At 32.7% G+C, this 16,260-nt stretch overlaps 1 protein-coding gene across 12 annotated transcripts in view; it reads left to right on the top strand.

Annotated features, from left to right (window-relative positions):
- LOC106874735 (histamine H2 receptor) overlaps window positions 1-15,966 on the top strand; it is a 109,233-nt gene extending 93,267 nt beyond the window's left edge. For 8 of the 12 annotated variants that reach the window (XM_089366276.1, XM_089366278.1, XM_089366280.1 and 5 more), the window contains 2 exons: window positions 9,884-9,957; window positions 15,141-15,966. In XM_089366276.1, the coding sequence (XP_089222402.1) occupies window positions 9,884-9,957; window positions 15,141-15,826 (760 nt within the window). In that variant the 3' untranslated portion in view covers window positions 15,827-15,966. The remainder of the gene's footprint in view (window positions 1-9,883; window positions 9,958-15,140) is intronic. The other 4 variants (XM_014922567.3, XM_014922568.3, XM_089366284.1 and 1 more) reach the window with 1 other exon arrangement.
- Window positions 15,967-16,260: the final 294 nt, after the last annotated feature.

Here is a 16,260-nt window from a genome sequence, read left to right as displayed (position 1 = left end):
TATTATTATTATTATTATTATTATTACTACTACTACTACTACTACTACTACTACTACTACTACTACTACTACTATTACTATTACTACTACTACTACAAAGCAGTGCCCCAGCATGGCCACAGTCTAATAACTGAAACAAGTAAAGAAATTATTATTATTATTAAATGGCATTTCGTCTGTCTTTGCATTCTGTATTCAAATTCCACCAAGGTCGACTTTGCCTTTCATCTTTTCGGGGTCGATAAAATAAGTACCAGTGAAATACTGGTGTCAATGTAATCGACTAGTCCCCTCCCCAAAATTTCAGGCCTTGCACCCTTAGTAGATAGGATTATTATTATCTCTATTATCGTAGTAATTGTAGTACTTGCTGAAGGTCTTGTTGACAACTGGTGGTGTTGTGTCTACGTTCTGATAACTTAGCAGTTCGGCAAAAAAGACTGATAGAATAAGTACTAGGCTTTAAAAAATAATCCAAGAGGTGATTTGGTTGACCAAAACCCTTCAAGGTGGTGCCCCAGCATGGCCACAGGCAAACGACTGAAACATGCAAAAGATAAAAGATATCACTGTTATTAGTGTCTGTGTGTATTTTGTTGTTATTTTTGTTTATGTTGTGGTTTTTCTTGTTACTGTGTAATTGCTGTTAGTCTCAATGTCAGTGTTTCCAAAGGTGATAATGTTCTTGTCAATGTTGTTGTTTTTGTGTTTATCACTGATGGCATTTGCCTTTTTTTTTTTTTGTCCTTTTTCAATACTTGGTTCACCTTTTGTTTTCTAAGTTGTTTGTTGCATAAGCAGTTAAAAATTTTTCGACAGTTTTATATACATGCATTGTATCATCGTTTTTATGCATCATACTGGGTTAACCCTGGACACCAACCAGGTCACTGCAGAACTCATTCCAATAAATATATACAAATCACATCTCTTACATACAGCATACATTTAATCACACCACAATCCATCTGAATTGCATAGCCTTAAAGCCCTATTTACACCTACTTATATATGTGGGGTACACCTTATTGCCTTGCAGTTGAGCTAAACCATCTGTCTAACAAAGTCCTAATGATCTCTTCAAACTTGTTCTTACACACACAATACATTTGTCACTTAGTGGTGGTTAAAGCAATTTGTGTGCTTCTCTCTGTGAATGTTCAGTGTGTGTATGTGAGCGAAATGTGATAGCAACAAATACCTTAGATTTAGATTTGTTGCTTCTACTCTGTTATTTAGAGGTAAGTAGATACTCTCCAACAGAAAGTACCAAGTTGGATATATCATTTATGATGTTGATAGCATTGTATTATCAGATACTAACAAAAGAATTGTTTCTATTATCTGTTAATTTAAAATAGTACAAATGATTAAGCATCACAATAGCTTCCTTACAGGATCTAATATGAGAGCTTCATTGTTTTTTCAGCACAAATCTCACAGTTGTCATCAACATTGCCTTTCATTTTCCAAGAACAGTTGAACAGTACACACAGATATCACCAACTGTATATTAACCTGTATACCATCCATTTCATTAATTACACATAATCTGTCATTTAATATTATTCTAAAGACCCTGCTTATATTTGTTCTCCTGTCAGTGGATTTCATCAGCCAACTGAATGATGTCTGTTTTAAAAGGCTTGTTTAGATTTGCTTGTAGACGAGTGAAGTCTGTCAGATAGTAACCAGCAGATTATTACAAATATAATTCATTAATTTGGGATGATGTTAATGATTAAGATCCATAATTAATCTCTTATAGAATTTATTGTTTCCTGTTTAAATTTCACCTCAGCAATCATCAAAATTAGCTTTTGTTCTTCAAGAATAGATTTTTAAAAAATAGTAAACAAACAATATTGAAAAATCTGTTAATCTGTGCAGTAATTATTTTATCTGCTAGAAGCCATCAGAATAATATTGTCCTAAGAGAGGCCAGCTTGTATATGCTGTTATCTGAATAAATGAAAGAGTAACAAGAGATTTAAAGCAAATTCACGAATCCCCCTCTGTTGTGGGAATAATGAGTCTCTAAAAACTTACCATATGAAATCCCATGATGCAAAATTAACTTTTCCATTGATTTTCAAGTTATAAAATGTTAATGCATTCCAAAGGTTATTTGTGTGTGTGTTTGATAATTATATTTTTATAAATTGTTAACTAATTTGATCTTAGGTGAAATGCTGAGGACCAGCTTTTTGGCTAAGACGAAAGCGTGGATTTAAAATTCCCAAAATTTCTCCAAGTTTCTGTAAAAGCTAAATTTAGATTGTATCCCAAAATGAGTGGCCATACTTGGACAAAAATCACAGGTTATGCCAGTATAACACAGGTTATACTATAATACAGGCTATGTCATTATAATATATCAATTCTGGATGATAACAATAATTAAAAGCCATACTTTTTCTTTTTTATTTAAGGAAGTAATTACAAACTTGTTACCTGTTCAGCAATTACTTCATTTGATAGATGCTATCTAAATAATATTGTCCCCATAAGGACCTTTTAGTCGTTTAGCATTTAAATAAGCCATTTGCTAAATCAATATATATATATATATATATATATATATATATATATAGTATTCATATTTAGAGAAAACAAAAGACAAAGACAGGTGAAGGAACAACTAGCAGGTGTAGTTTGACACTCAGGAAGAATGGAAAAGTCTTTGATGTTTCAAACCAATGCTCTTCAATATATATATATATATATATATATATATATATATATACATTTTATATATATGTATGTATTTACATATCATGTATGCACCTTATGCTGCACCATTAACCATAGTATAAACTACTTCACCATTAGCAGCCATATTCACTGTGTATTACCTGTCCATGCATCACCACCACACACTCAACCTAAGATATCAGAAATTGTTGTATCATTATATCAACTATGTACTATATTGTTGTGTTTTGATTTCTCTTGTAAACCCGGTGATCGAGAGTTCAAATTATGCTCCTTGACATCACTCAACATTTGACCACATTATGCAGTATTCCAAACTGTTTTTATTTTTCTCTCTCTTCTTCTTTCTCCGTTCATGTTGTTCAACGAAAGATTGTGTTTCTTTGTGTTTTGGCATGTTAGAATGTCTTTGACTTTCAGCTGTTGTTCTGAGGAAAAGCATTATTATTATTATTGTTTGTGTTGGTTTGTTTTGTATTTTACCTTCTTACTGTCCACATTTTTGGCCCTTGTGGCCAATAAATGTAATGTTTATTTTTTTATTCTATTATTATTATTATTATTATTATTATTACGATTACTATTATTACTATTACTATTATTTTCATTATTACCCTTCGTCTGACAACCCTGCGACAAGTAAACGAAACCCTCATCATCACCATCACCATCATCATCACCATCACCATCATCATCACCATCACCATCATCATCACCATCATCATCATCATCATCATCATTAGTATTATTTTCAGTAATATTATTATTATTAGTACTTGTAGTAAGTTGCGCATCGTTACCTTCTCAATTAGAAAGCCTTTTTAGTTAGTTCTTTTATGTATCTAGGGCTAGTGTCATACTGCTACTGCTGCTACTACTACTACTACTACTACTACTACTACTACTACTACTGTTACTACTACTACTACTACTACTACTACTACTGCTGCTGCTGCTACTACTACTACTGCTACTACTACTACTACTGACAATTTGGCAACTAGTATGAGTATTACTACAGCTGCTGTTGTTACTGCTATAGCTACTATTGCTGTATGACAAGTACTACTACTACTACTACTACTATTATAGTACCACTACTGCTGCTACTACTATTATAGTACCACTACTACTACTACTACCACCACTTTTACATAGCAACTATTACTACTACTACTACTACCACCACTACTACTACTACCACTACTACTACTACTACTACTACTACTACTACTACTACTACTACTATTACTACTACCACCACCACCACCACATTGCAACTATTGCTACTTCATTACTACAGCTACTACATAACTAGATGCTATTACCACCACTACTACTACTGCTACTATACTACTACTACCACCACTACTACTACTACTACTACTACTACTACTACTACTACTACTACTACTACTACTACTACTACTAATGATGTTGTTGTCAAGGCAGTGCAGGTATAACTGTAGTAGTAGAATATTCAGGTTAAAAATCTCATTGCATCTCCCTTTCTCATTCATGATACTGAGTTCAGATCTTGCCATGGTCTGTTTTGCACCTTTATTTCTCCAGGGGCAGACAAAATAAATACTATTATTATTATTATTATTTTTTTTTTTTTTTGCTAGCTTTGTCAGAAGAGGAAGGCTGGTGTCCATGGCCCTTTTAAGGGTCACCTGAGACTGGTATATTATTAGCCTTAGACCAAGAACCTGGCCTCAATGCCTGCATCTGAATAGAATCTGCTAAAGGCACTTAAGGGTCAGTCTATGATGTCACACCATAAAAGGCCAGGATGTTATGTTAAACCGTAAAGGCAGTTAAGGATCAGGTTATAATGACAAAACCATAAGGGCAATTAAGGGTCTAGGTGTGATGTCAAATCAAAAAGAATCCTAAGGGATAGTTTGTGATATCACACTATAAAGGCACTTTTGGGGCCAGGTTTTGATGTCACTTTGTAAAGGCACTTAAGGGTTAGCTTGCAATATCACACTGAAGGTACTTAAGGGTCAGGTCATCATGTCAAACCAGGTTGGGTAATTCTGCCAGTCAAATACAGGGCTCAGCAGAAAACCCTTTGAATTTAAAATTTTTTAACTTTTGTAATTGTACTCATTTAAAAACCATCAGGCTATCCTTATTATCTATTATGAAAAAAAAAAAAAAAAAGAAAATACAAGCTTCAATTAATTCAGGCAATACCCTGTAGACGTACTTACTCTATATCTCTAATCAATTAAGATCCTCGTTAAGACACAAGTTCAAAAATCGTGGACATATTTGTGATGTTTGTTTTTCTTACATTGCATTGAATTTCTCAACCGTTTCTATTTTTTTCTTTGATTTTTGGTTTGGTTCCTGGCCATGTGGCTTTGACTCACAAACTGAGCATGAATCTGATCCAACCTGATTTCTAAAGAATTCCAAATTCTTCTTTGCCTTTTGTTCTTTTGAACCCAGACCAATGCCTTATCTTTGTTGTCCAGATTCTTGCAAAACGATTAATTAACAGATCCAGAACCAGCTTCTTGCAGTCAGACTCAGAATTGCCGGATAGCTGCAAGGTTCCCCACTCTCTTTTGCAATATTTTACAATCTTGTCTAAGAACCTTCCAACTCTGTAGCATCATCGATCACCACTGCACATCACTAACAACATCACCAAACCACCACCACCACCACATGAGCCTCCATCTCCACTACGACCCCAACCATGTGGTTTGGCAGCATACATCTTAACCGCACAGCCTTGTCTGTGCTGACATGAAGTCTTATCTCAATGCTGAACCCAGAAAAAAAGGAAAAAAAGAGAGCGAGAGGGTGTGTGGTGAGAAAGAGGAAATGATTCCAGTTCTGGTTTCGTACTATACTCATTAATCCCAAAATGATAATGGAAATAAAAAAAAAAATTTTAAAAAACAATGGTTATCTGAGCAGGATTTGAACTCAGAATGTAGAAAGCTGAAATGAATAACTGCATGGTATTTTACCCACAGCGCTGATCATTCTGCCAATAATTTACCTTAGATAATGCATTAAACTAAATATCACATGATACCAATGCACATTATATCATTACTCCCCCCATACACATACACACACACACACACTAAACTAAATACCATGCAATATACTACATCACATAAGGCATGGCTATATGATTAAGAAGTTTGCTTCCCTACCACATGGTTTTGGGTTCAATCCTACTATGTGGTACCTTGGGCAAGTATCTTATATTACAGCCCCACCCCCATGTTGTTCAAAGCCTTTATAGTGGATTTAGTAGGTGGAAACTGAAAGAAGCCCATCATGTATCTGTAACAAAAGGCAGTAAGTTATTCCGCAGCTGATATTTATTTATATGAATGTGCGTGTCTGTTTGTGTCTCCTTGTCTTCACATTGCACGGTAGTTTGTAAATGTGTTTCCCTGTCATACAAGCAGTGTTGTTCATTCCAAATATTTAGCAAAAACACGTCTGATCATGGGAAACTGTTACCTTACTCAGGAACAAGTGAGGGTAGGTGACAGAGAGAGCATCAGGATGTAGAAAATTTGCCTCAGTACACTAGGTGAAGAAACTTCATCTGACCCATGCCTTCATGGAAAACTGGACGTTAAAACAACGTCAGTGAGGATCAGGATTAAGATATACAGCAGTCCACACCATACCACCACACCTCACATATCACACACTACCATCATCCTAAAGACTTATCTTATTCTTCATCTTCTCAATTACCTTCATTCCATTGTGCTATCATTAGTCTTCTACACTGCATCTTGAGTCTGGTTATTCTAAGAATTAAATTCCCTCAACCCATCTGCCTTGGTTTTTCATAACCTTCCTCTCTTCCTCCCTTTTTTTTATTGTTATCAGCTTGATCTTTACAGTTCTCAATAACCAACATTTTCAGATAAAAAAATATATATATAAAAAAAAGTAAAAATTTCTCAGCTCAATCTTTGTGCTGTTATGTTTCTCTCTTGAAGTCTTGTGTTCTTCTGATGTTGTTTTCTTCAAGTGTGTGTTTATTCAATTAACACTGTTTTCATCCTACATGCCTGTTTGTGTGTCTTACCCTCTCAAATTAAAAATAAACAGTTTCCTTAGTAGATTGTTGATAAAAAATAAGTAAAACATGAGGCAATAATTAACAGTAATTATACATTTATTTACGACATTTATCTCTAACGAGTTTGTTATTATTATTATTATTATCATTATTATTTAGACTTCCATTCCTTGACCTAGTAGTTTAATTTTGTTCTTGACTTATACAAACACACATGTGCATTTATGTATGCATGTGTGTGTATATATAATAATGATGTGGGTGAAAATAGAGTACTAGAAATAGAGAGTGACTATATATATATATTATATATGATGTAATTACAAATTCTAAGAATATACACTGTTATTCTGAGTTTCCTGTTTCATTAAGCTACTAATTGTCTCTTGGTTAATTTATTTTATCAGTTTGAGTTAGGGAAACTTCAAAAATACACAGACATTGTATTATTTCTCTGCAGAAATGTGGGTGTTGTAAGGGGCGCAACTCATTATAGATCTTTAAATTAATTAAGTATTTCTCTGTGCTAGTGGATTAAAATGAAATAAAGGATTAAATAACGAGATTGCTAATGATACGGGAAGGAATAACATATTAGAAGAGGTCTGAGACGATGCCAGGTATACCATTGATTATATGTATAAATGAAGATATGCAGGTATATTTTTTTATGTACTCAGATATTCTTTACATGCAGTTACAAGCCCAATGCATCTTTGTATTACGTTAAGAATACATGAGCCTGCAGGATACTCATATACTTATACTTAATCGTCAATGTATGTTCATGGAACATATGTGTATTCATATGCATACAAATATATGTGTATACATATGTGCTTTCAAAACATATATAATCTATTATCAAGCAGACATGTAGACAATAACATTTTTGCTTTTTCTTTTATTTTCTGTATAATTTTTTTTTTTTGGCTTTCATCATTAATTTAGTTATCTATTTTATCACTTATTTATTTGTTTTTACTTTTATCCTTTTAATTTAAATTATTTTTTTGTCTTATTTCCATACTAACAAAAAGAAAGAATTTAATTTGATCTTTTTATGAGTTGCGCCCCTTACCATATTTGTATCCAAATTTTCAATCAACAATTCAGTATGTCTTTGAAATTGTTTCACAAATGCTTCATTGATTGCTTAACTAAGCAGGAAACTCAGAGTAACATGTATAATCTATAAGAGTTTACATATATATATATATATATATATATATATATATATATATATATATATGAAATAAAATGAAAAGATGGATACGCAACTCTTAACGGTATCTAAATATTTATAAGAAAGTTATACAGAAATGAATATAAGCATGATTAAGCAGAAAACGGAATATCAGGAAAACGAAAGTTCATTTGGTTAATTGTGTTTATACGTCTGTTTAACAACTGCTCGTCCATCTTTTCTATTATCATATTGTTCGCTTGACCGGCACATTACCTATTGCCAACTCTTGTTTGCTTGGATTCCATCTCCTTTCATTTAATGTTGGATTTTAGGTACCTGGTCTGGTTTAAGCACTAATTGTCTGTGTCCATTATACACTTTTGACTTATTCTTATCCGTTACATAAACACAAGGTGTGAGAGGTCTCTGAAGACATATTCGGTACTTTAATAAATCAATTCTAATGTCTAATTCTGGCAAAAATCAAGTGTACTTTAATTAAAATTTGTGCACTTCTCAATAAGTTTTCATATGAGATTATTCTATGAATCTGCCTTCAACTTCAATGCAGAACCAGAATTATTGACATACCTGCTCTAAACGATCTTTATTCATTTCACACATCACCTGGGCAGTGACAACTTTCATTGAAGCTATGGTATTGTAAAGATGTCGAAAAGTTTTCTTCTCAACAATGCTCTAAATGTAGTAATCCATCAAATGTAAACCTAGCAAGTTTGGAAACTACTGGCTTGATATTACATGTCTTTCATCCATTCTTTGGGAGAAGGTACTGAATCTTGTTAAAACACTTATGGCCTTCCACTACATAATTCTTCCCTACAGAACTTAAATTCTCCAACACCTCAACGAATCCAGCAGCATTAATACTGAAACTCCATCAAAGATGTGAGGTGGCATGGTATGACTCTTGAATCTGGGGTCATTAAAAGGACCTGCACATAACCTGTCAGTTCCCCTGTTAGAGTTTTGGTGTTTGTTAAAGTTTTTCTGCCACATTCGTGAGGATTTTCAACCTTGTTAAGTAATTGCTTATCATGCATCAGTTTTCCTGTATCTTTGTAAATATTAACTGACCTCTCCTCAGTGCAAGCAATTTGTATTGAATGTTCTCATGCACCGCAGTTCTGATAGTCTACTCTGCAACCTGAAGTTCTTTGACGTTGGCCTTCATTGATTTTCCAAAATCCTCATGGCATGTAAAAAGCACCATCCAAACATGGCTGATACCAGTACCTTCTGACTGGCTCCTGTGTCAGTGGCATGTAAAAAGCACCCACTAAACTCTCGAAGTGGTTGGCATTAGGAAGGGAATCCAGCAGTAGAAACCTTGCCAAATCAGATTGGAGCCTGATGTAGCTGCTGACTCTCCAGACCTCAGTCAAACCGTCCAACCCATTCCAGCATGGAAAGCAGACGTTAAATGATGGTGATGATGATGATGATCATCATCATCAAGAATAATATATTGATAATTAAGGGTTCTGTTCTCAAACACCCCTCACACCTTATATGTGTGTATATGCATATATATATTCCTTAAGGATTGGTAATAAATGTGTATGTGAGTATACAGACATATTTATATATATGTATATATATATATATATATATATATATATATATATATATATATATATATATATATATATATATATATATATATATGTATATATATATATGTATGTATATATATATATGTATATATATATATACATATATGTATATACATATATCTATTTTGCAAAGATTCTTCTTACTTATACTAGAATTCATATATTTCCATATTTGGTATTGGATCTCTAATCTGTGTTCTACTAGCTCTTGCTTTTCTTTCTTGTTTTTTTCTTTTTCATCAATGTTCTTATATTTGTCTACAGGCAGGAAGATATCCCTGTGGAAGCTAACCGCAGTTTCTCCATTCCCTACTTATGGACACGTGGTATTGGACTTGGTAAATTTTGTCCCTCTGTCTGTTTGCATTCTATGTCCGAAATACATCCAATGATGATTTTTCTTTTGTTACTTAGAATTATTATTCAAAAATCAAAATAACAATTATTTTTTCCCCAAACTTATTATTACCATTATTATCATTGTTATTATTATTATTATTATTATTATTATTATTATTATTATTATTATTATTATTATTATTATTATTATTATTATTATTATTATTATTATTATTATTATTATTATTTTAATCTGAATTTATCTCAAAGCTAAAAATCATTTTTGCATTCAAATTCAGTCTCTGGCTTTTTGTATTTATTTCATTATTTGCTGTTTCGCATCAATGTTGCCATATGAGCATCGGTGGGTAGGATAGATTTACAAATTTAGATAACTTATTTTTTAATTTCATACTAGGATTTTATTATTTCCACTTGAAATCTTCTAAATAGTAACTAAAATCAGAATGGAACCACTTGTGAGCCAGGCAAACTGATGTAAGCAGATTTATATGCCTGGCTTATGTATGTAAAATAAAGCCTTTGTGCGCTTGGCCCACTTGTTTAAAAACCACCAGCCAGATCTCCTGAAAGGCACATACATTAATGCAAAAATAGAAGGATAATATGATTTTAAACACATTGTATGTGAACAAGGATGGATGATCATGGCTTTTCTTTTCATTTTTTTTCATGTTGATGATACATTTCAATTATATAAATTCTAAACAATTATGTTTCCCTACACCAACAATTGTACAATCTTGTATATCTATTTAATGATTTTCCTATAGCTATTTCTGTTAGTAAAGTCAAAGGAGTGTTTTGCTGATGAGGTCAGAATAAAGCTGAAACAAACCTGAAGTTTAATCTTGTACTTACCTCACAAACAAAAATAATATTTGTTATTAGAATAATCATGTTTTTATCTTCACTGTGTACTTATTTTTATAATTCTATAATTCTTTAAATATAAAATTAACTCTGTTCCCATGATGGGTATTTAATGATTTTCTTTCCATGTACTGATTTCACCATTCTGTTTGCCAGTGTGGCCAGTAGTATCACTGTTTTAACTGTGTGGATAACAGTATTATCACTCTTCTAAATGATGTGTAGCCAACACTAATCCTCTTCTAGTGTGCAGCTAATTCTTTCCATTTCTTTTCTTTTTTGTAGCCACCACTATTCATTTTAGAGTTTGTGCCCAACATTATCATCATTTTAATTTCTCGTTTCACTTTCTCTTTTCTAGTTTATAGACACCACTCTTGCATTTCTAGTTTAAATGCAGCACTATTCTCTTTCTAAATGCAGCACTGTTCTCTTTCTAATTTGTAACCAAAGCAATCATTTTCTAGTTTGTTTCCAGCCCTATCTGTTTTCTAGTTTGTTTCTAGCCCTATCTGTTTTCTAGTTTGTGTTTGGTACAATCCCTTATGTAGTTTGTGTCCACCTCTTTCACTTTTCGAATATATATCAGTTTTCTACTTTATATCCAGCATTATCACTTTTCTACATTGTGACCAGCATTATCAGTTACCTAGATTACAGAACAATCATTTTTCTACTTTGCTAGATTCCCTTGTTCGAAAATGTAAGGACACAGATCATGTCGTATAGCCAGCTGGAGACGATGTCTCCTGAGGATAAATTACAGTAACATTCGTCCTAAACCAGGACTGCCATGTTATGTTGGCAAACAATCTTTACTACAAAATGAGTTATAATGGAAATCAATGAAATAATTATAAACTAAACAATCAGCAATTTGATAACCAAATTCTTTCAGATTTTTTAAATCATATATATAAAGCAATTTTTTAAATCATAAATATAAAGCAATTTTTTAAATCATAAATATAAAGCAATTTTTTAAATCATATATATAAAGCAATTACAATTTGAGTCTTAAGTGTAGTATTCCCGTCATAACCTTGTGCTATTAGTTATATGTATCTTAATTAAACAGCTATTACAATGTGTAACGTAGACATATACTGGTACCTTACAAATGAAATTCTTGATTTAATAAAATTATCTTCACCTGTAAATGACGCACCATAATTACCAAATGGTAATTAAAACCATCTCCACATGGGAACAGGAGATAACCTCAAGGTTCAAGAATTCTCTAAAATTAACATGCCATGAAGGAAACGTGCAGGCATATTGTCTGGAGATAAGAGGACAATATAGACATATTTCTTGCTTAATAGTTTTCATCAGCACAACAGTTGTCCGAGCTGTCTCCAGCAGCCAGAGGGGTTAAACCAGTGGTTCTCAGCTAGAGTTCACATGACCTTTAGGGTCCATATAACATTTTGTTGCCAAAATTTATGCGCAATAAACTGATTACACTTGTACGATACACAAAATATTTTAAACAGTTTTTTTTTATACAGTCGCTATTAATATCTAATTATAAAAAGTATAATAGGGTTTTTAAAAATCGAATAGCTATGGGGGCTTGTCCAAATAAAATAGAGATCAAAAGGGTCTATAGATAACAAAATGGTTTGAGAACCACTGATTGAGACTCATACCAACATGCCAGCCTTTGTCTATGTTATTCAAACACATGCCATTGGCCATTTTTGAGTTATTTCTTTTAGCTCGTTTTTTGTTTATATTACGATGTGTCTTAACTGTTGAATTTATGTCATAACTGTAGTGTTGAAGTCATAAATGTAGTGTTTAATGTCATAAATGAATGTAAGTTTGTGATGTAGAGGTAGCTGTTTGTTTTCTGTTTATGTGTAGTCTGAATGTTTACTGATGTTCAATTATTTTCACTCTGTTTCACAATTGCTTTGTTGTATTTCAATGCTAATATGATTCAGGAAAGGCATTGTTTTATATGAACCGTAGAACCCCCCCCCCCACACCAAAAAAAAAATGGTGCTTTGAATGAAGTTTTTGTTAATTATTCATATATTTATTTGTATTTATGCTTTTGCCTTTTCTTGCCATTAGACAGTATGTGGCAACTGTAGGTGTATGTATTATATAAGTGTGTGAGTGTGTGTACATATATACACACGTATATATATGCATATATATATATATATACATACACATATATATATATATATATATATATATATATACATACATATATATATATATATATATATATATATATATATATATATATATATTTATATATATATATATATATGTATATATATATATATACATATATATATATATATATATATATATATATGTATGTATATATATATATATATATATATATATATATATATATAATAGGAAGCAGCATATACATACCTGTTGTACATCACTGTAGTTTCCATGTGTGTGTGTGTGTGTAGGTATGTGTATAGACATGAACATGTGTGTTTGTGTAATCAGTGTTGCCATGTCTGCTTTCCATGCTGGCTTGGGTTGAATGAGACTTTTTGCAGTAGTCTTCTGCATCCAGATGCCTTTCTTGTATGTAGATTACAGTGATATACATTAGGAGTTATTGTTGTTTTCGTTATCGTTTAGCCCCAGGTCAGTGCTCATCCAACAGACCTGTAATCATGTGTTCCTCCTTTGACCATCCCATTTTTTTGTTGATCATTGAGTATCCAAGATTACATTAACTAATAACTGCTCCCCCTTTTCAAGATGATAAAACTGTGATTTAAGGGAAATTTTGCTGCTATTTCTAGAGCATCAGTTGACCATGAGGGAGCTTTGTTGTTGGCTTGTACCTACCGTAGTCATTTACTTTTTCAAATATGTTTTGTTGTAATTATTGTAAATCTGTTGATATATGTTACATTTACTAAACACATTCAGTTTTGTTACATAAACAGATTTTGTGATCAAACCTCTGGGCTCTCTCTGCAGGATGAACCTGAGATCAGCTGGACTAGTTTCAACTGGTTATTACCATCTCATCTACTTCATCTAATCCTATCCATCCTACAGAGAAAGCAAGCTGTTTACTTATTATTCATAAAAATACCATGGATAATAATCCTCAATTTTACTCATTTACATCGTAATACAGTGTGTTGATCCTTTCACTGCCATAATACAAATTAAATAGAGTGGTTCTGTTTCAATGAATTATGAAAATAGTCAAGAATTTAGTTGAATAACTTAGTCATTATCAAACTGGTACTTAAGGCAGTGAGCTGATAGATTCGTTAGCATGCCAGGTGAGATGCTTAGCGGTATTTCATCTGCCGCTACGTTCTGAGTTCAAAATCCACTGAGGTTGACTTTGCCTTTCATCCTTTCGATGTTGATAAATTAAGTACCAGTTGCGTACTGGGGTCAATACAATCAACTATCCCCCTCCTCAAAATTTCAGGCTTTGTGCCTGTAGTAGAAAGGATTATTAAACCGGTATTTGAAACATAAATTAACTTGAAATTTTGAAGGAAGATTTGAATTTTGATCACTTCAACCATTTTGTTTCTATTAACTCTTTTGAATTTTTTAAAATAATGAAGAATTTAATAAAATAATATTGTTGTTCGTTATTTACATTATTTACATTTGACGGATATTTGTCCTCATCTTGTTTGTTGTTAACACAGCGTTTCGCCTGATATACCCTTCAGCCTTCATCAGGAAAATATTAGATTTATAAGCTCTAAAATTCACTCCATAATTGCCCACGGGCATATGGCGTAGTGGTTAAGAGTGCGGGCTACTAACCCCAAGATTCTGAGTTTGATTCCAGGCAGTGACCTGAATAATAATAATAATAATAACGTTGAAAAATACCTTAGGAATGAGAACCTAGGTTCGAAATTTCCCCAAGACTCCTGATGAAGGCTGGAGGGTATATCAGCCGAAATGTTGTATTAACAACAAACAAGATGAGGACAAATATCCGTCAAATGTAAATAATGTACATAATTTGTCATCTCTTAAATATAGAACTGAACTTTGTTGTTATTAAGATGGTAATTGGAACATAAATTAACTTGAAATTTTGAAGAAAGTTTTAATTTAGTCCATTTTAAAACAGGAAGATTTTTGCATTGTAGAAGAAGGAGTGGTTTGAGGTGAGTTGGTATCTAAAGGGTGAATATGTCACTGAAATTAAGGGCTGAGGTATAATTGTCAGTGTGTGAATAAAATATCAGTTCACTCGTGTATGTTTAATAAATGTTATTTGCCCTAACTCTGCTTTTCCTTTCTTCCATTTCAGATACGATCCATGAAAATTCTTCACCGCACATGTTCCGCCTTTTTAATTCGCTTAAAACTGCAGGGAATGGAAACAAGCCACGTCAAGGTTCCGTTGCAAGCATACAGTCAATCAACAGTATTCCTGTTAATCAAATAAACTTAAAAGGTAGCTCAGTCATTAAAAAGGATGGTTCCGTAGTCATTATGAAAGACGGCAAAATCGTGTGTGTACGTCAAAACCGTAGCAATAAAAAACTGTCCGACAGTTCAAATTCTTCAAGTTTTGAAGAGAAAAGACCTTCCCTTGCAAGCGTCCCCAGTGGTTCGGCATTCAAGTTCAACATCGGAGATTTCTCAACTCTGGATGAATATTCTGAAGAAATCGATGATTCCGATTCTTTAAATACGTCTGACTCTTTCGGCCAATTGAAAGACGCGCAACATAACAAAAAATTCTCTTTAGATAGCATCGGCGAAAATGAAAGTGAGGATCAAGTTTTCATCTGTCCTGACGCTGAACAAAACTCTTACAAGGAAGGTTCTGGAAGGCAAAGACTCAGATTTAATTTAGAAGGAGATATGTCTCAAACAAATCATGATGTAGATGATAGAGATAGTGGAAGCTTAAGGGAGGCCATATCCCAGTCTTTAAGTTCAGAGAATACAGCACCTGATAGCACAACTTCCAACGGTTATCTCCATTAACAAAAAAAAAGCCAAAAAAGAAAAAAGAAAAAAAATGCCAAAATAATTCAAAAAAGTTATTGTGTTATTGTTGTCTTAATTTATCCAAAAGTGTAAACAGCCATGAAGAAAGGAAAAAAAGACCAGAAAAAAAAAAAAGACCAGAAAAAAAAAAAAGAAAAAAAGGAATCATTTATTTGTGTCTGTCTATCTAAAGTGGCTGCATCTTGTTTAAAATTTCTTTAAACGCCAGCAAATTGTTAGATATTTCGTATCTTTCAGTATGTAAACCTTAACCCTAACTCTAATTGGAATGTTGCTTCTAATTTATCTGCCCTTGCCTCTACTTAACTGTTGCTGAATTCAACGGATTTCATTTGGCATTTAAGATTGCAGCAGTGCTTTTCAAAGATTCTTTTATAATTCTGAAAAGACCAAAGAAAAAGAAAAAAAAG

This window comes from Octopus bimaculoides, chromosome 18 (assembly GCF_046866305.1).
Source record: "Octopus bimaculoides isolate indiv1 chromosome 18, ASM4686630v1, whole genome shotgun sequence".
NCBI classification, from domain to species: domain Eukaryota; kingdom Metazoa; phylum Mollusca; class Cephalopoda; order Octopoda; family Octopodidae; genus Octopus; species Octopus bimaculoides.
Note: the sequence above shows the minus strand (reverse complement) of the source record. Positions and strands in the feature narration are given on the sequence as shown.